Source organism: Erpetoichthys calabaricus, chromosome 11 (assembly GCF_900747795.2).
Source record: "Erpetoichthys calabaricus chromosome 11, fErpCal1.3, whole genome shotgun sequence".
Classification (NCBI taxonomy): domain Eukaryota; kingdom Metazoa; phylum Chordata; class Cladistia; order Polypteriformes; family Polypteridae; genus Erpetoichthys; species Erpetoichthys calabaricus.
Genome location: NC_041404.2, coordinates 3,220,078 through 3,239,413, shown reverse-complemented (window position 1 = coordinate 3,239,413; position 19,336 = coordinate 3,220,078). Strand labels below are relative to the sequence as shown.

Here is a 19,336-nt window from a genome sequence, read left to right as displayed (position 1 = left end):
GATCAGATAACGTTATCTCCCATTCATCTATTGGTTCCATATTCTGAGTGAGTGAAACACAATTGGGTTATTAGTGTATCGGCGATAACTTGCATTTATTGGGGCACAAAGCAGGGAATATAAAGAAGTACTCCAGGATTTTATTTCTATTGTGGACCAAGCCAGTGTATGTTCATCTATTTGCGTCCAGGTTTTTATAGCTTGTATATTTGCTACCCAGTAATAAAAGTGAAAGTTAGGTAGAGCCATGCCACCTTCCGTCTTAGGTCTTTGTAGGGTTGCTCTTTGGATATGTGGATGTTTTAGGTTCCAAATAAATGAGGTTATGGTTTAATCTAATTGCTTAAAGAATGATTTATTGATGTATATTGGAATGTTTTCAAATAAAAAGAGAAGCTTAGGAAGAATATTCATCTTAACAACGTTAATTCTTCCAGCTAGAATGAGATGGAGGGTTGACCATCTATGCAAGTCTTGCTTAATTTTTTCCATACAGACGGCGAAATTTTGTTGATAAAGAGCTTTATGTTTACTTGTGATATTTACCCCTAGGTATTTAAACTGATCTGCAATAATAAAAGGGAAGGTGTCCAATCTAATATTGTATGCTTGAGAATGTACTGTAAAGAGCACACTTTTATTCAAATTAATTCTGAGACCAGAGATCTTTTGAAATTCTATAAGTGCTGTTAAGACTGCAGGCACAGTGTTTTGTGGGTCTGATATATACAAAACCATATCATCTGCATATAGAGAAATTTTCTGTTCCAGTCCTTCTCTGATAATCCCCTTTATCTGATAAGCATTTCGACAGTGAACTGCCAGTGGTTCAATGGCGATTGCAAATAGCAGTGGTGACAAGGGGCATCCTTGTCTGGTACCACGTTCTACTTTAAAGTAGTCTGAGCAAATGTTGTTAATACAAACTGAAGCTTCTGGATTGGTATACAGTAGTTTGATCCATGCACAAATATTCGGGCCAAACCTAATTTTCTCTAATGTAGTGAAAAGGTAGTTCCATTCAATCATATCAAATGCTTTTTCTGCATCCAACGATAATAATATCCCTGGGTTGTTTGACTTTGCAGGTGAATATTTTACATTAAACAGGCGTTGGAGATTGGAAACTAAGTGTAGGCCTTTAATAAATCCAAGTTTGATATTACCGAGGGCAGCACTTTCCCCATCCTTCTAGCTAGGACCTTGGAAAGTATCTTAACATCATTATTCAGAAGTGAAATTGGTCTGTATGATGCACATTGTAATTAGTCCTTGTCTTGTTTAAGAAGGACAGTGATTAATGCTTGGTGAAAATATTGAGGTAGAATTTGATTGTCTCTAGCTTCTGTAAATGTTGCTAATAAGAGAGGAGCTAGCTGAGTGGAGAATTTCTTAAAAAATTCAACAGGGTAGCGATCAGGGCCTGCTGCTTTCCCTCTCAGAAGTGACTTTATAGCATCTAGTAATTCTGATAGCGCCAGAGGTTTATCCAGTTCCTCTGCACTAAAAGTATCTATTTGTAGTATCTGTAATGTATCCAGAAATGCATTAGATTGTGTGTTGTGTTCTTTGAATTCAGTAGAATATATGGATTTTTAGTAGTCTCTAATTGTGTGCATTATATTTTTATGGTCAATGATTTTATATCCGTTCGTGTTGGTGATTGCTGGGATTGCATTGCAAACTTCTTGCTTGTGGATTTGTTGAGCTAAGAGCTTATTAGCTTTCTCTCCAAGTTCATAGTAATGATGTCTTGATTTAAAAGTGAGTTGTTCAGTTTCTTTGGTTGTTAAGAGGTTGAGCTCTGAATGTAGAACCTGCCTTTCCTAGGAAGAGCCTTGCTTGGACACCTGGCATGTTCCTGATCTATTCTAGTAATTTCGTTGGTTAGCTCTGATACCTTCTTACTTTCTAATTTATTTCTGTGGGAAAGATATGAAATAATCTGTCCTCTTAAGAAGGCCTTTAGAGTTTCCCAGCGTATTCCTGCAGAGATTCTGAGAATGTATTTGTCTCTAGGAAGAAACGTATTTGTTTTGATATAAATTCTGTACAGTTCTCATCTGCTAATAGAAGTGGGTTAAGATGCCATCTGCGAGATGAGTATGTGGGGCATAATGCCTTTAGCTCCAAGATCAGAGGAGCATGGTCAGAAATAACAATAGCGTCGTACTTGCAAGATTTAATCTAAGGCAAGAAATTATTATCTATAAAGAAATAATCAATTCTTGAGTAGCAATGATGTACTGGTGAGTAGAAGGAATATGTTCTTGTGTTTGGGTTAAGAAACCTCCAGGAGTCTGATAAGTTGTGGTCAGTTAAAAACTGTGTAATTGTCTTTGCAGTGTTAGATGTCATCCCCCCTGTGACAGGAGACCTATCTAAGAGTGGATTTAAAACATAAGTCTCCAGCCGTTACAATTTTTTGAGTATTCACATTGGGAATGGATACAAATACATTTTGTATGAATTCCCTATCATCAACACTGGGTGCATAAACATTCATCAAAATCACTTTACAGTTAAATAAGTTACCCATGACAATCACATATCTCCCTTCAGGATCAGATACTACATCTGATGCTACAAATGAGACTGTTCTATGTATAAGAATTCCCACACCTCTAATTTTCTTTGTAAAGCTGGAATGGAACATTTGGCCAGTCCAGTCTTTTTGCTGCTGGAACTGATCTTTGCTTAATAAGTGGGTCTCCTGTAAAAATACTATTTTAGCGTTTAGACCTGTTAGGTGAGAGAATTCTTTCTCTTTCTCTTTAATTTGTGATTCAGGCCTTTAACATTACAGCTCACAAAGTTAACTGTCCCATCATGGAGACATTGATTCTGAATTTTTGATGTCATTTTGTAATCTTAACTGGAAGAGAGACAACTTTAACCTTAATTTCCAATTTTCCCACGAGTTACTGCCATGCAGCCTATTGTTACATTGGAAGTTATACAGGATTATAAGGATTAAAAGGATAGATTAGATATAGCTTGCTCTCTTTCTCCCCCCCCCTTATCCCCCCCCCCCCCCATTTTGCCTCCCAACATGAGCCTGAACCCCACTTCACAAAGTCCCAGTCCTCTGACATACCAAGAGACAGAGCACGTCCAAAACAAAACAAGCCCCCCAGCAGCGGCATTTGAGGATTAAAAAGTAGAAATATCTATTGCCGATAAAGTCTAAATACTACAAGCATAAAATATAATCTTCAATATCCATCCATCCATCCTCTTCCGCTTATCCGAGGTCGGGTCGCGGGGTCAGCAGCTTGAGCAGAGATGCCCAGACTTCCCTCTCCCTGGCCACTTCTTCTAGCTCTTCCAGGAGAATCCCAAGGCGATCCCAGGCCAGCCGAGAGACATAGTCCCTCCAGCGTGTCCTGGGTCTTCCCTGGGGCCTCCTCCCGGTTAGACGTGCCCGGAACACCTCACCAGGGAGGTGTCCAGGAGGCATCCTGATCAGATGCCCAAGCCACCTCATCTGACTCCTCTCGATGCGAAGGAGCAGCAGCTCTACTCTGAGCTCCTCCCGGATGACTGAGCTTCTCACCCTATCTTTAAGGGAAAGCCCAGACACCCTGCGGAGGAAACTCATTTCAGCCGCTTGTATTCGCGATCTCGTTCTTTCGGTCACTACCCACAGCTCATGACCATAGGTGAGGGTAGGAACATAGATCGACTGGTAAATTGAAAGCTTCGCCTTGCGGCTCAGCTCCTTTTTCACCACGACAGACCGATGCAGAGCCCGCATTACTGCGGATGCCGCACCGATCCGCCTGTCGATCTCACGCTCCATTCTTCCCTCACTCGTGAACAAGACCCTGAGATACTTGAATTCCTCCACTTGGGGCAGGATCTCGCTACCAACCCTGAGAGGGCACTCCACCCTTTTCCAGCTGAGGACCATGGTCTCGGATTTGGAGGTGCTGATTCCCATCCCAGCCGCTTCACACTCGGATGCGAACCGATCCAGGGAGAGCTGAAGATCACGGCCTGATGAAGCAAACAGGACAATATCATCTGCAAAAAGCAGTGACCCAATCCTGAGCCCACCAAACCGGACCTCCTCAACGCCCTGGCTGCACCTAGAAATTCTGTCCATAAAAGTTATGAACAGAATCGGTGACAAAGGGCAGCCCTGGTGGAGTCCACCTCTCACTGGAAACGGGTTCGACTTACTGCCAGCAATGCGGACCAAGCTCTGGCACCGATCGTACAGGGACCGAACAGCCCTTATCAGGGGGTCTGGTACCCCATACTCTCGGAGTACCCCCACAGGATTCCCCAAGGGACACGGTCGAATGCCTTTTCCAAGTCCACAAAACACATGTAGATTGGTTGGGCAAACTCCCATGCACCCTCTAGGACCCTGCTAAGGGTGTAGAGCTGGCCCACTGTTCCGCGACCAGGACGAAAACCACACTGTTCCTCCTGAATCCGAGGTTCGACTATCCGACGGACCCTCCTCTCCAGGACCCCCGAATAGACTTTTCCAGGGAGGCTGAGGAGTGTGATCCCTCTGTAGTTGGAACACACCCTCCGGTCCCCCTTCTTAAAGAGGGGGACCACCACCCCGGTCTGCCAATCCAGAGGCACTGTCCCTGATGTCCATGCGATGTTGCAGAGGCGTGTCAACCAAGACAGTCCTACAACATCCAGAGCCTTGAGAAACTCCGAGCGTATCTCATCCACCCCCGGGGCCCTGCCACCAAGGAGTTTTTTTGACCACCTCGGTGACCTCAGTCCCAGAGATGGGGGAGCCCACCTCTGAGTCCCCAGGCTCTGCTTCCACATTGGAAGGCATGTTAGTAGGATTGAGGAGGTCTTCGAGGTACTCCCCCCACCGACCCACAACGTCCCGAGTCGAGGTCAGCAGCGCACCATCACCACCATATACAGTGTTGACACTGCACTGCTTCCCCCTCCTGAGACGCCGGACGGTGGACCAGAATCTCCTCGAAGCCGTCCGAAAGTCGTTCTCCATGGCCTCCCCAAACTCCTCCCACGCCCAAGTTTTTGCCTCAGCAACCACCAAAGCCGCATTCCGCTTGGCCTGCCGGTACCTATCAGCTGCCTCCAGGGTCCCACAGGACAAAAGGGTCCTGTAGGACTCCTTCTTCAGCTTGACGGCATCCTTCACCGCCAGTGTCCACCAACGGGTTCGGGGATTGCCGCCACGACAGGCACTGACCACCTTACGGCCACAGCTCCGGTCAGCTGCCTCAACAATAGAGGCACGGAACATGGCCCATTCGGACTCAATGTCCCCCACCTCCCTCGGGATGTGGTCGAAGTTCTGCCGGAGGTGGGAGTTGAAGCTACTTCTGACAGGGGGCTCTGCCAGACGTTCCCAGCAGACCCTCACAACACGTTTGGGCCTACCACGCCTGACCGGCATCCTCCCCCACCATCGAAGCCAACTCACCACCAGGTGGTGATCAGTTGACAGCTCCGCCCCTCTCTTCACCTGAGTGTCCAAGACATGTGGCCGCAAGTCCGACGACACGACCACAAAGTCGATCATCGAACTGAGGCGTAGGGTGTCCTGGTGCCAAGTACACATATGAACACCCCTATGCTTGAACATGGTGTTCGTTATGGACAATCTGTGACGAGCACAGAAGTCCAATAACAAAACACCACTCGGGTTCAGATCGGGGGGGCCATTCCTCCCAATCACGCCCTTCCAGGTCTCACTGTCATTGCCCACGTGAGCATTGAAGTCTCCCAGCAGAACGAGGGAGTCCCCAGAAGGTATGCCCTCTAGCACCCCCTCCAGGGACTCCAAAAAGGGTGGGTACTCTGAACTGCTGTTCAGTGCATACGCACAAACAACAGTTAGGACCCATCCCCCCACCCGAAGGCGAAGGGAGGCTACCCTCTTGTCTACCAGGGTAAACCACAATGTACAGGCTCCAAGTCGGGGGGCAATAAGTATACCCACACCCGCTCGCCGCCTCTCACCGGGGGCAACTCCAGAGTGGTACAGAGTCCAGCCCCTCTCAAGGAGATTGGTTCCAGAGTCCAAGCTGTGCGTCGAGGTGAGTCCGACTATATCTAGCCGGAACCTCTCAACTTCGCGCACTAGCGCAGGCTCCTTCCCCTTCAGAGAGGTGACATTCCACGTCCCAAGAGCCAGCTTCTGTAGCCGAAGATCGGACCGCCAAGGTCCCCGCCTTCGGCCACCACCCAACTCACACTGCACCCGACCTCCTTGGCCCCTCCCATAGGTGGTGAGCCCATGGGAAGGGGGACCCACGTTGCCTCTTTGGGCTGTGCCTGGCCGAGCCCCATGGGTGCAGGCCCGGCCACCAGGCACTCGCCATCGAGCCCCACCTCCAGGCCTGGCTCCAGAGTGGGGCCCCGGTGACCCGCGTCCGGGCAAGGGAAAACGCCGTCCAAAGTTTTCTTTCATCATAGGAGGTTTGAATCTTCAAAAGTCTTGAAGAATTAAGACAGTAAACCCAGGGAATGGTGTTAAAAAGTGGGCCTGGATAAGCATAGTAAACCCTAATGCAATAATAACAATAACAATAAACCAAGAGTATGATATTAAACAGTCTCCTTTAGAATAGTTAAAAACAAAAAAAAAAAAGAAAGAACTACAGTAATCCCTCCTCCATCGCGGGGGTTGCGTTCCAGAGCCACCCGCGAAATAAGAAAATCCGCAAAGTAGAAACCATATGTTTATATGGTTATTTTTATATTGTCATGCTTGGGTCACAGATTTGCGCAGAAACACAGGAGGTTGTAGAGAGACAGGAACGTTATTCAAACACTGCAAACAAACATTTGTCTCTTTTTCAAAAGTTTAAACTGTGCTCCATGACAAGACAGAGATGACAGTTCCGTCTCACAATTAAAAGAATGTAAACATATCTTCCTCTTCAAAGGAGCAAACAATTCAATAGGGCTGTTTGGCTTGTAAGTATGCAAAGCACTGCGGCACAAAGCTGTTGAAGGCGGCAGCTCACACCCCCTCCGTCAGGAGCAGAGAGAGAGAGAGAGAGATAGAGAGAGACAGATAAAAAAATCAATACGTGCCCTTTGAGCTTTTAAGTACGTGAAGCACCGTGCAGCATACTTAAAAGCTGCACACAGAAGGTAGCCAACGTGAAGATAATCTTTCAGCATTTTTAGACGAGCGTCCGTATCGTCTAGGTGTGAGAACAGCCCCCCTGCTCACACCCCCTACGTCAGGATCACAGATAGTCAGCGCAAGAGAGAGAGAAAGAAAAGTAAGTTGGGTAGCTTCTCAGCCATCTGCCAATAGCGTCCCTTGTATGAAATCAACTGGGCAAACCAACTGAGGAAGCATGTACCAGAAATTAAAAGACCCATTGTCCGCAGAAACCCGCGAAGCAGCGAAAAATCCGCGATATATATTTAAATATGCTTACATATAAAATCCACGATGGAGTGAAGCCGCGAAAGGCGAAGCGCGATATAGCGAGGGATTACTGTACTTTAATTTCTACCACACATACACATGTAATTGTAATTAAATCATAAACAAAAAGTGGCAGAGAAGAAAAAAGGATGTATAATTATGGTACCCGTATCATTGCAAGCAGATCAGACAGCAGGTAATATCTTCTTGTCATGCCATGACAGGATGCGACTCACTATCGTATTTCAAAAAAGCATCTGGATCAGCTTTCTTAATTCCTTTTCTGCTTCCTCTGTGGAGGAGAAGATGTGATATTTGTCTTGAATATCCACTTCCAGTTTGGCAGGATACAAGAGGCTGTATCTGATATCGGCTTTCTGTAACCGCTGTTTAATGTTGTAAAAAGCTGCACGTTTAGCAGCTGTTGAGGGTGAGAAATCAGGGAAAATACGAATGTGGTTATTTTCAAATATAATCTCTTGTTTGTGTCTGAGAAGTGCCATTACATTAAGCTTAAATTGTAATCTCTCGAAGCGCACAAGAAGATTCCTAGGTTTAGAGGTATTTGATCTACGTATGCGATAAGCTGCTGCAATCTCGGTATTTGATTTAAAGTCCTCTCCAATTATTTTCGAGAATAGTTCAGCTACGAGTTTCACTGGGTTTGGACTTTCACAATTCTCAGGTAGACCTTTGATTCTAATATTATTCCTTCTACATCCATCTTCCAGAGCCACAAGTCTGTCTCCGAGTTTTTTGCATTCGGAATTCACAGCTGTAGCTTTTCCATCAGTGGTAGATGCCAAATGTTTCGCTGTTTCAATTCGAGCCGTGAATGTTTGCTTAACGTCTTCCTGCTGATTGGCAAGTTCTCTCCGTTTAGACACATTTTCCTGAATGTGTTCCTCAGTTTTTCTCAGCATATCTTCAAAGGCTGCATCAAAGAGATTATATATACGTTTTTCCAAGTCTTTATATTCCTGGCGCATCTCTTGCAGCTCCAGCCACAGCTTCTCATTTGTCTTGAGCAAGCCATTTATTTTTTTCTTCATATTTTTCTGAATGTCTTTCTTGAACTCACTTATGGCCGTGGCCGTGGCCAATGTTGCGATCATTTCCTTCAGTTCGGACAAATCGTTTTGGCTTTTGTGCTCCGCGGGTGAAGTGGCAACCCCCATTTCAGCTGATGCTTCCGGCTTGCGAGGAGTAGATGAAAGCGTGGACTGCAAGGCCATCACTAGTTTCAAGTGATCTTCTGGAATCAGTGAGCTATCGTGACCTGCATCACTTGCACCTTCGCTGCCATTTTCACTCTCGACTGGAGATGATGCAGTGGAACGGGGTCCTGAGAAGTCTGCGCTTTCGCCTGCCTGTTCCAGGTCAGTCTCTGAAAGGCCGTACCTTGTACTTGGACGTGATGCCTGTCTAGACTTGGGTGTAGTTTTAGGTTTGTTTTCGGTTTCTTTCTGACCCCCTTTCTTCTTACTCCTGTTTATATACTGTAGTAGAAACTCCTTTGGTTAGGTAAATACAGGATACCTCGGGATAATACGAAATAAGCGAAAAAATAAAGCCGCTGCAATGGAGCTCCGCTTCAGACGTCCATCTCCCGTAACAGACGAGACCAACTCTTTCTTCACGTGCAGACCCCCACTTAGGTGAATCATGCCATTCCAAAGAAGGCAAAGAGGATAAAATTTCATGCTGAGTTTGACACAAAGAAATAGTATACAATGGTCATCAGTCTGACTGCCCATTTCACAGTTGTCCCTAACTTGACTTGTCTTCTAGAGCTTACCTAGCAGTTCTATATGGTGAACTCCTGTGTGCTAAATCTGGCTCTGTGTCAACTGTGCACGTGAATAGACAACGACAGATTTATAAAATATATTTGCAAAGAGCACAGTGACATATTAAACTTATACACTTATTACACACCCCAGTGCCCCCGTATTGCAAAGACAGCCTGGCAGGCAGCCTGCCACACATTTCTGGCGAACTGGCGGCCACAGCATGCCAGCAACAGACGTTTTATGTTGATTTCTGTGGGAAACTGTTTGCTTTGAGTGCTTTTCAGAAAAATCTGTTTTTTGGAAAAAGTTATTCAGCCCTCAAAGAGTTAATTATGGCAGAATATGGTAGCCATTTATTGTGTAACTTGCTTACTGTTCATCAATAATAACTACAGTTCTCCTTGTAGCTGTGCTTGGACAACCTCAACGACCTTTAACGAAAGGAGACTTCTGTAGCCAAATGTTTGGAGTGTGATCTGCGAGGTTTATCCCACAGTACATGATTTCTCTCAAAATGGGTAACTAAGGCCATGAATTGACGCAGCTGAAAAGACCTAAACTATGCAAACCAGCTGACAGGGATATATTGTATGATTTATTGTAAAGCCCTTTGGCTATAGCATTACTAATGTTGTTATAAATGTGCTCTATAAATAAACCGACATTGACCTAAAGCTCTGGCAATTGCACTGAACATTAGAGCTCACTTACGGACGGATGGATGACATCGCTTCTCTCTGTACCTATGAAACAAGCCTCCTGCACTCTCTGAAAGTGGCGAGAGGCGAATTCAGGAACCTCACGACTGCACGTTTTTCATTGGTAGCTCTCCCTCGAAAATTGTATTGTTGTGAGTGCCCAGTTGATATTTAATGAAGCAAAGTATATTCTTTCTTTAGCGTTAAATCACCGTCATACCACTAGCAAAGGGTATAATTTAATATATAAAAGACTGGACTTCCTCTCATGAAACCATCCCGGCTGGGGATTGAATTCTTGTTCTGTTAGGTTTTTGAAGTTACTTGTTGTATACATTCTCCAAATGTTATTTACTTGATTGTATACTACGTTGCTTTTTTGAAATAAAATGAAATATATATATATATTTTTTAAATCCACTCTGTTCCATTCCATTCAAACTAGTGTGGGGCTGAAGTGTCACCCGTTGCATGGCAGCACTTGGGTTCTAATTTGAGATCCTGAGGTGGCTCCTATGTAGGCTTATTGGTCTCTAATTACCATTTTGTCTCCCTTCTTGTAGGTTGTGCATCTTCCTAGTCATCAGGTATTTCTTTGTCACTGATGGTAGATGTTTAGTAAACGTTTGTAAAAATGATTGTAGTTCTTCCATTTCAGTCAACACTACTGGTCAAATCCCATCACATTTGAGATGATTGTGTAATATTGGCAGGAAAGACAACTGGCGGGAAGGAATTCTCATCAAGTGTTGGACAAAGGATGTGACGTCTGATGTTGCTTTTGACGTAATCCATCCATCTTCTAGCTGCAGTGTTTTGACTTCCCTATTTACAAGTATATAACATAGAATGTCTGTCTGTCTGTTCCCTAAACAATCCTGAACTCTTTGACCAATCTGGACCTTAAATTTCAACTATATTTGAAAATGGTTTCCACATAAAATACTAATGGTTTTGGTAGTATTGGGGGATTCCAATAACATTTTATGTAGCTTTTCTAAAATTACACATTTCAGTAGTATCTTACAAAGTCATATTCTTTTGTTATATAAAGAAATGCATCTTCGTGTGGCAGCCAAGTGAGATTACTGCTAAAGCATTGACATAATTTGCGTCAATATGGGCTATAGGATTAGGAATATTAACAGACATGCCATATATCAGCAAAAGAGACCATTACGGTGAATACAATAGCATCTTCCTACTCGATGGGTATCTTGTGTGAGGGACGGATTGGCATACCACTTAGGATGGACTTTGCTCCCTTGCCCATCCAGGAGGCCTTGATGAAGTAAGGTCAGCGAGGGAGCTGAGATACTCCCCTTCTGTGCTAGGATGTGGTTACGGACGGGCCCTGCAGCAGCAGCTACACCGGGACTGGCCTCCCAGCAGCCATGGAAGGTCACACTGGATGGGCTTGGGAGTCTAGAAGGACAGGACAGTAGGTGATGGCCTGCTACGGCACCATCTCATTTAGTCAGCCTCATTATGGACACCCGCATGGTAGCATGGGAGTTGTGGTCCCATGGTGCCGTGTGCCAGATATTAATGGTACAAAGACAATTGTGGTCCTGTTTGACCTGGAAGTGCCTCCTGGGGTCAATAAATTGTGCACTGGAAAGACTCAAAAGTCTGGCTTTTAAAGAGAGAGTTGACTTGGAGAGTTGGAGTCGGGAGAGGAGCCGGACAACACTCTGGAAAGAGTGGAGGAGAAAAGAATAGGATGAGAAAGGATTGAATTGTGTACTACTGAGCTACAGTTTGCAGATTAAAGTAATCTTTGGTTGAAGACGCGACTGTCCTGGTGTAGTTGTGTCTGGGGTATGGGGTGCTGGTACACCCCTAGTGGCCACACTTGATATTTGAAGAAAAATAAAAATAAATTTGTTTTGCAAAACCATTACACTATGCAAGCTTTCGAGGCAATTCAGGCCTCTTCTTCAGGCCAGATGTTATTATTGGAATCTTTTTAGTTAGCCAATAAAAGGTTCTCATTGCACCCATAATGGCTAACACGGTACAACACCCTGGTACTACTTTTGAAAAACCTGAATTTTTTGCAGCTTTTCAGAAGAAATGTTTGGTTTTACAAGAGATATTTAATTAAAATAAACTGCATTATTAGGCTTTTGTAATTTGCTTTGAGCAACTGCTGCATAAAATTGAAGTGTTAGCACTAAAGAATGCCCTGCATTATTTTTCTGGGAAGCATCAATACCTTTTCATTTCTCAGTTTCCCTAATAAAATCCCATTTAAGTAACTGGGAGTCGGTGCACACAGGTAAGAAACCACACTCAGTCATACTGGGTCAGTTTAAAGATGCCAGTCAATCTAACTGGCACATCTTTGGCATGTGAGAAGAAAACCATAACAGTCAATAAAAACGCCAAAGGAATAAAGTGTGCACATTTCACATTATCGAAAATATTTAACTTGCATCTGTTGCACTTTATTTATAATAAGGTCACATACATATTTATGCATTATTAAATATAAGCAACATCAGTGGTTTAGTTATAATTAGCTATTAGGGCACACTTAGGAGTTATTTTCTTAAAGGGCAGATCATTGCAGAGAACATTCATAACAATGCAGTTGCTGTTCATTCTTTGATCTACATAAATGTATAAAGAAAATATAAACTTACCAACATCCATCAGGAAAACTGTGACCAGAGCCAGTAACAGAAGCCGACCCAGTTTCATTTCTACTTCATAAAATATCAGAAATAACAAATCCGTCACTCTTGTGTGCTGTCTTTTGGTATCCAAAATAAGGTCTCGCAACTTTTACCCCCTGAGCAAAGTTTAAAAAGTGAAGTGAAAGTTGTGGTAAATGCAATCGGGGGGTAGAGAGCCTCCTGCACAAACATGACTGGCCTGTTCAGCCCAAACTGAATTCCTTTCACAAGAAGGTGGCACTGAAACTAAATTCCACAGCCAGCCCTCAAAGAAGCTATTCAGCCCTAATGCCGTCCCATCTCAGAGCTCATAGGGTGCTGTTTCTCGGCCAGACTCTCTCTTTACACCCCTGAGAAAGCACTGAGACGTGCGTTTGTTTGCCTGCAGGATTTGCTGCTTTGATGTTCTGCTCCATAAATATTTTTCTTCAGTATCAAATTCTCATTTGATTCTCATATGAGTGAATGTTATTTTTACTTACAGCAGTACCGTTAATAGTTATATATCACTCTAGAAATATATTAACTCAAAAAAGAACCAAAAACAAATGGTCAAAATTACCAAAAGTGGTTTATTACAGACAATGCTACATGGAGAAGAAATTTAGCATAAAGAACAACCAGAAAACAAAGGCTTAGTGATCATGAATGATTTGTCATAATAAAAGATCTTGGTCAGCAAATGTCCATAGCCGGCCAGCTTTACTGCATGCTGTGTAACACTGGGCACCACTAAAATGTGCTTTACAGCCCACCTGAGGACATTAAAGTCACTGCACTGAATGACAGCAGACATCAACACCGTGGAAAGTCACAATTCAGAAGTCGTCCACATACAGTTAGGTCCATAAATATTTGGACAGAGACAACTTTTTTCTAATTTTGGTTCTGTACATTACCGCAATGAATTTTAAACAAAACAACTCAGATGCAGTTGAAGTGCAGACTTTCAGCTTTAATTCAGTGGGGTGAACAAAACGATTGTATAAAAATGTGAGACAACTAAAGCATTTTTTGAACACAATCCCTTCATTTCAGGGGCTCAAAAGTAATTGGACAAATTAAATAACTGGAAATAAAATGTTCATTTCTAATACTTGGTTGAAAACCCTTTGCTGGCAATGACAGCCTGAAGTCTTGAACTCATGAACATCACCAGATGTTGGGTTTCCTCCTTTTTAATGCTCTGCCAGGCCTTTACTGCAGCGGCTTTCAGTTGCTGTTTGTTTGTGGGCCTTTCTGTCTGAAGTTTAGTCTTCAACAAGTGAAATGCCTGCTCAGTTGGGTTAAGATCAGGTGACTGACTTGGCCATTCAAGAATTTCCCACTTCTTTGCTTTAATAAACTCCTGGGTTGCTTTGGCTGTATGTTTTGGGTCATTGTCCATCTGTATCATGAAATGCCGCCCAATCAATTTGACTGCATTTAGCTGGATTTGAGCAGACAGTATGTCTCTGAACACCTCAGAATTCATTCGGCTGCTTCTGTCCTGTGTCACATCATCAATAAACACTAGCGTCCCAGTGCCACTGGCAGCCATGCATGCCGAAGCCATCACACTGCCTCCACCGTGTTTTACAGATGATGTGGTGTGCTTTGGATAATGAGCTGTTCCACGCCTTCTCCATACTTTTTTCTAGCCATCATTCTGGTAGAGGTTGATCTTGGTTTCATCTGTCCAAAGAATGTTTTTCCAGAACTGTGCTGACTTTTTTAGATGTTCTTTAGCAAAGTCCAATCTCGCCTTTCTATTCTTGAGGCTTATGAGTGGCTTGCACCTTGCAGTATACCCTCTGTATTTACTTTCATGCAGTCTTCTCTTTATGGTAGACTTGAATATCGATATGCCTACCCCATGGAGAGTGTTGTTCACTTGGTTGGCTGTTGTGAAGGGGTTTCTCTTCACCATGGAAATGATTCTGCAATCATCCACCACTGTTGTCGTCCGTGGACGTCCAGGTCTTTTTGCGTTGCTGAGTTCACCAGTGTTTGCTTTCTTTCTCAGGATGTACCAAACTGTAGATTTTGCCACTCATAATATTGTAGCAATTTTTCAGATGGGTTTTTTCTGTTTCTGCAGCTTAAGGATGGCTTCTTTCACCTGCATGGAGAGCTCCTTTGACCGCATGTTGTCTGTTCACAGCAAAATCTTCCACATGCAAGCACCACACCTCAAATCAACTCCAGGCCTTTTATCTGCTTAACTGATAATGACATAACGATGGACTTGCCCACAACTGCCCATGAAATAGCCTTTGAGTCAATTGTCCAATTACTTTTGAGCCCCTGAAATGAAGGGATTGTGTTCAAAAAATGCTTTAGTTGCCTCACATTTTTATGCAATCGTTTTGTTCACAATTAAAGATGAAAGTCTGCACTTCAACTGCATCTGAGTTGTTTCATTTAAAACTCATTGTGGTAATGTACAGAACCAAAATTAGAAAAAAGTTGTCTCTGTCCAAATATTTATGGACCTAACTGTATACAGAATGAGTGTATGGTGAAGGAAACAAGACAGTTCACAAATGTTCAAACTCACAATTTTGAACTGTGAATTAAAAAAACAAAATCAGAATGGAATGTGAGATATTGCAGGAAATCACGCTACAAAAGACCACAATAAGGTACAATCAACTCTGCTGCACAACAATACACCATTGTGCACACTAACTCATACAATATTCAATATTTAAATACATTTGGAGCAAAATGAACAGGTAATGGAATGACAGGAACAACTTGAAATGAAATTTAATTTAAAACTAAACACATTGGATCAAATGAAGTAAGCAAGCCACACAGACAGAATAGACAGACCGGTACTTGGGGGGCTTAAAGCCACAGTGCACATGGACCTTTACAGATCAAGGAGTGTGTGCATGTTTAGTTTCTCTGTGCACATGGACCTTTACAGATCGAGGAGTGTGTGTGTGAGTACTTTTGTGCACCTGGACCTTTACAGATAGGTGTATGTGCATGTTTGAGTGTCTCTGTGCACCTTTACCGTTCAGGATGTGTGTGGTGTGCAAGTGTCTCCGCGCATTCGGACCGTTACAGATCGAGGTGTGTGTCTGTGTGTGTTTGAGTGCCTCTGTGCATCTTTACAGATTGTGTGTGTGTGTGTGTGTTCATTTCTTTCTCTTTATCATCCAGCGTGTGCTCTGATAGGGCTGTCAGGCTCCTTCACTTATAAATGTTTTTGCGTATGTTTTTGTATGTTCCTCCAGACTCCAAGACCAGGCTGTTTCTAATGAGTTTGCACGTAGTTTGTGTGATGAACTTTCAGATTTGGGTACGACTCCCGATCCTAATGTGATGTGGGAGACCTTCCGTGACAAGACCCTGAAGGTTGCTGAGGGTTGTGTTGATGTTACCGGTGTTCCCAGAAGGAGGTGTTTCATCTCGCAGGGAACCAATGATATCATTGAGAGAAGTCGCAGCGCACGGCTCAATGGCAACTCTGGTCTGTACCGGGAACTGAGAAGGACGGCTGCGAGAGCTCTGAGGGCAGATAAAGAGGTGTTTGTTAGAGGAATCTGTGAACAAGTGACACCCCATCTGTGGTCTAGCGACCCACATCCTGCTTACAGAGGAATTGGAGCATTACACACATCTGAATCTGTTCTTTGGAGAGTCGCAGTCAGGGCAGCAGATGGAATGGTCCTTACGGATGGCACTGCAGTTGTGACCCACTGGGCTGGCTACTTTGAGCAGCTGTTCAAAGCGGATCCTCCGGCTAGGACGCTGGATATCTCTGGGTTCACGGTTCTTGAGACTGATCCTACAATTAGATGTGAACCACCCAATCTCACTGAGATTTCACAGGTGGTGAATCAGCTGAGGGAGGGAAAGGCTGCAGCGATCTGTAGTATCTGGGATGAACTTCTCCAAGCTGTCCTCCTGGCATTGTAAGTAATCTTTCCTTCCATTTGGGAGACTGGCATAATCCCAACTGACTGGAAAACGGGACTTGTCATCCCTATCTGGAAAGGGAAGGGTGATTGCCTGGATTGCAGCAACTAAAGGGGCATAACACTGCTCTCGGTGCCAGGTAAGGTCCTTGCTCGAGTCGTTCTCAATAGGATACGTGATCACTTGCTCACCTACCAGCAACTGAAACAATCTGGTTTTACGCCTAAGAAGTCTAACATCGACCGCATCCTGGCACTGAGGGTTCTCATGGAGCGTAAACGCGAATATCACCAGAGTTTCTTTGCAGCCTTTGTCGATTTTCGCGAAGTGTTCAACTCAGTTGATTGAGCTGCCCTGTGGGACATCCTGAGGACTCACGGGATCCCCTCAAGGTTGCTGGGTATCATGGCCGGCCTGTACACTGGTACTGTGAGTGCCGTGCAGAGTGGAGGCAGGACCTCTGCATTTTTCCCAGTTTATTCTGGGGTTCATCAGGGGTGTGTTCTTGCTCCTACTCTGTTCAATGCTTGTATGGACTGGGTGTTGGGCAAGGTCGTGGGGTCCAGTGGCTGTGGGGCATCTGTTGGTGAAGAAAGATTCACAGATCTTGAGTTTGCTGACGATGCTGTGGTGTTCGCGGAGTCAATGGAGGCTCTGAGCGGGGCGCTCGAGAGACTGAGCCAGGAGTCTGAGTGTCTGGGCTTGTGAGTGTGGATAAAAACCAAGATCCAGGTCTTTAAGTCTGTGAGATTAGAGGCATTCTGACAAAGGCTACATATTAATAATACAAAAGGGGAAAGTAGAGCAATTTATTACTCTACCAAGACAAAACAGTCAGTTACGGCACTACGGCCATGTGGCGCATTTCCCTGAGGGTGATCCAGCTTGTAAGATCCTCATTGTTGGGGACTCAAGTGGCTGGCTCAGACGAAGGGGTCGCCTACGTAACACCTGGCTGCAGCAGATAGAGGGTTATTTCCGGAGGGTGGGACTGGACTGAATGTCTGCCTGGGGGGTTGCAAACTGGGATCCCAAGTTGTTGTGTGGGTGCGGCAACGCACTTTACCAGTGCATGCTCCCCAACTTGACTTGACTTGACTCCATGTACATGTAGAAGTTCTCCTGGTTTCTCTCTCCTGTGAGGGATTTATGATATTTTGGGACTTTAAAGAGCATTTTGAACTTTATATTTATTGATTTTAAATTGAAGCAATTAACATTCCATACAAATAAGTCAAACTTTACAAACCAATATTCAACACCCACCCAAGAGAAAAAGAGGAGAGCTAACAACCACAGCAAATCTATCTAATTTAAAAGCAGCAAGGAAGGAAGAGTATCCTTTTCCCTGATATAGATGCTTATTCTAAAATGTTATTGATTTGATCCTGCCATATTTTAAAAAAGTTTTAACAGATCCTCTAAGTGAGAATTTGATTTTTTCCAATTTTAAGTAGTATAGAATATCGGTTACCCGCTGACTTAAGAGTGGTGGGTTAGAATTCTTCCAGTTGAGCAAGATAAGTCTATATGCTAGTATTGTAGTAAAGGTATTAGAGTTTGTTTGTCCTTCTCTACTTTAAGCCCACCTGGGTGTACACCAAACACAGCTGTTAGTGGATTAGGAGGGATTGTGGCACCAAGTCTGTCTGATAGGCATTCAAATATTTTGGTCCAGAATGATTTTAATTTGGTGCCCATCCAAAACATGTGGCTAAGTGAGGCTGGAGCTCGATTGCAAAATTCGTAGGTTGAATCTCCCTCTGGATACATTTTGGCCAATTTTAAATGAGATGAAATGCGCTCAATAAAAGATTTTAAGTTGAATTATTGAGTTCTTTGCACATTTGGAGCTAGAGTGTATTCTACAGTATGCAAGGCTGATAATGTGGTGTGTGCAGCAGTGCTGTCACCGTGCTGAATGCAGTTTTGCTTGTACCACTGCTCTGGATGTTTCTTTTCATGATGCTTTTCCCGTAGACGCCTCCGCACTTCAGGGTAATGTCGCTGGTTAAAGGGAACAAACTCTTTATAAACAAATCCATCAATGTTGAAAAATGCAATCATCTTTGTCTCTTGAAAATCGACTACTTGGAGGAAAAAAAAGAGTGAAGTCACGTGCACGATTGTAGAATAAACAGCAGAAATATGCAATCGAGCAACTCTGCATGATACGCTCAGCGGACTGATTAATCAGACTGCAGGGACATGACACCTGGACATTTATTCGATAACCACACCCTACTCACATGTTAATTAATGACCAATTCTGTGAATTTTTGGGGTACATGGGATGCAAACATAAAAGTGCTGAACTTATGTGCATATATTAATAGTTTTCTTGCAGTATAGCATTCTATCTTCAGTTTGTATCTTGCAATTGTAAAGACACACAAAGCAACATTTTAGCAACTCAGTTTCAGCTTTTAAGTAATCCACATATGCAACACAAGTGACTGACAGCAAATTCAAAAACTTATTTTTCTCACAACCAACCTTGAAGTATATGGGGCCTTCTGCTACCAGCTTTAATGATTTCTTAGCCGAGCTCAGAAGAGGATCCATCAAACAAGCTTACCCTTATGGATCACGACTTGTCAAGGACACAAAGATATTATTTACAGCGACACATCACAAAGTTAAAGTTCTCGTCACTGACAAGGCAGCACATGGTCTCCGACCAATAATGAAATTTGATCAGGTCTATAATGGTGAAAACCGAACTGCGTTTAATGGGAAATTTCTTCTTTAAGTAAAGTCCAGAGATGTTGCAGCTACTTAAAACAGACACGCAGACTTAAATTTTTTCTCTGCCCATAGGGATGAAAAATCTAAAAAGAGATCTCCTTAACATCT

General features: G+C 43.6%; 1 protein-coding gene across 1 annotated transcript in view; it reads right to left on the bottom strand.

Annotated features, from left to right (window-relative positions):
• The window catches only part of LOC114660143 (platelet-derived growth factor receptor-like protein), a 36,502-nt gene extending 23,787 nt beyond the window's left edge, over positions 1-12,715 (bottom strand). Inside the window, exon 1 of the mRNA XM_028812643.2 lies at positions 12,536-12,715. Within this exon, the coding sequence (XP_028668476.1) occupies positions 12,536-12,593 (58 nt within the window). The 5' untranslated portion in view covers positions 12,594-12,715. The remainder of the gene's footprint in view (positions 1-12,535) is intronic.
• Positions 12,716-19,336: the final 6,621 nt, after the last annotated feature.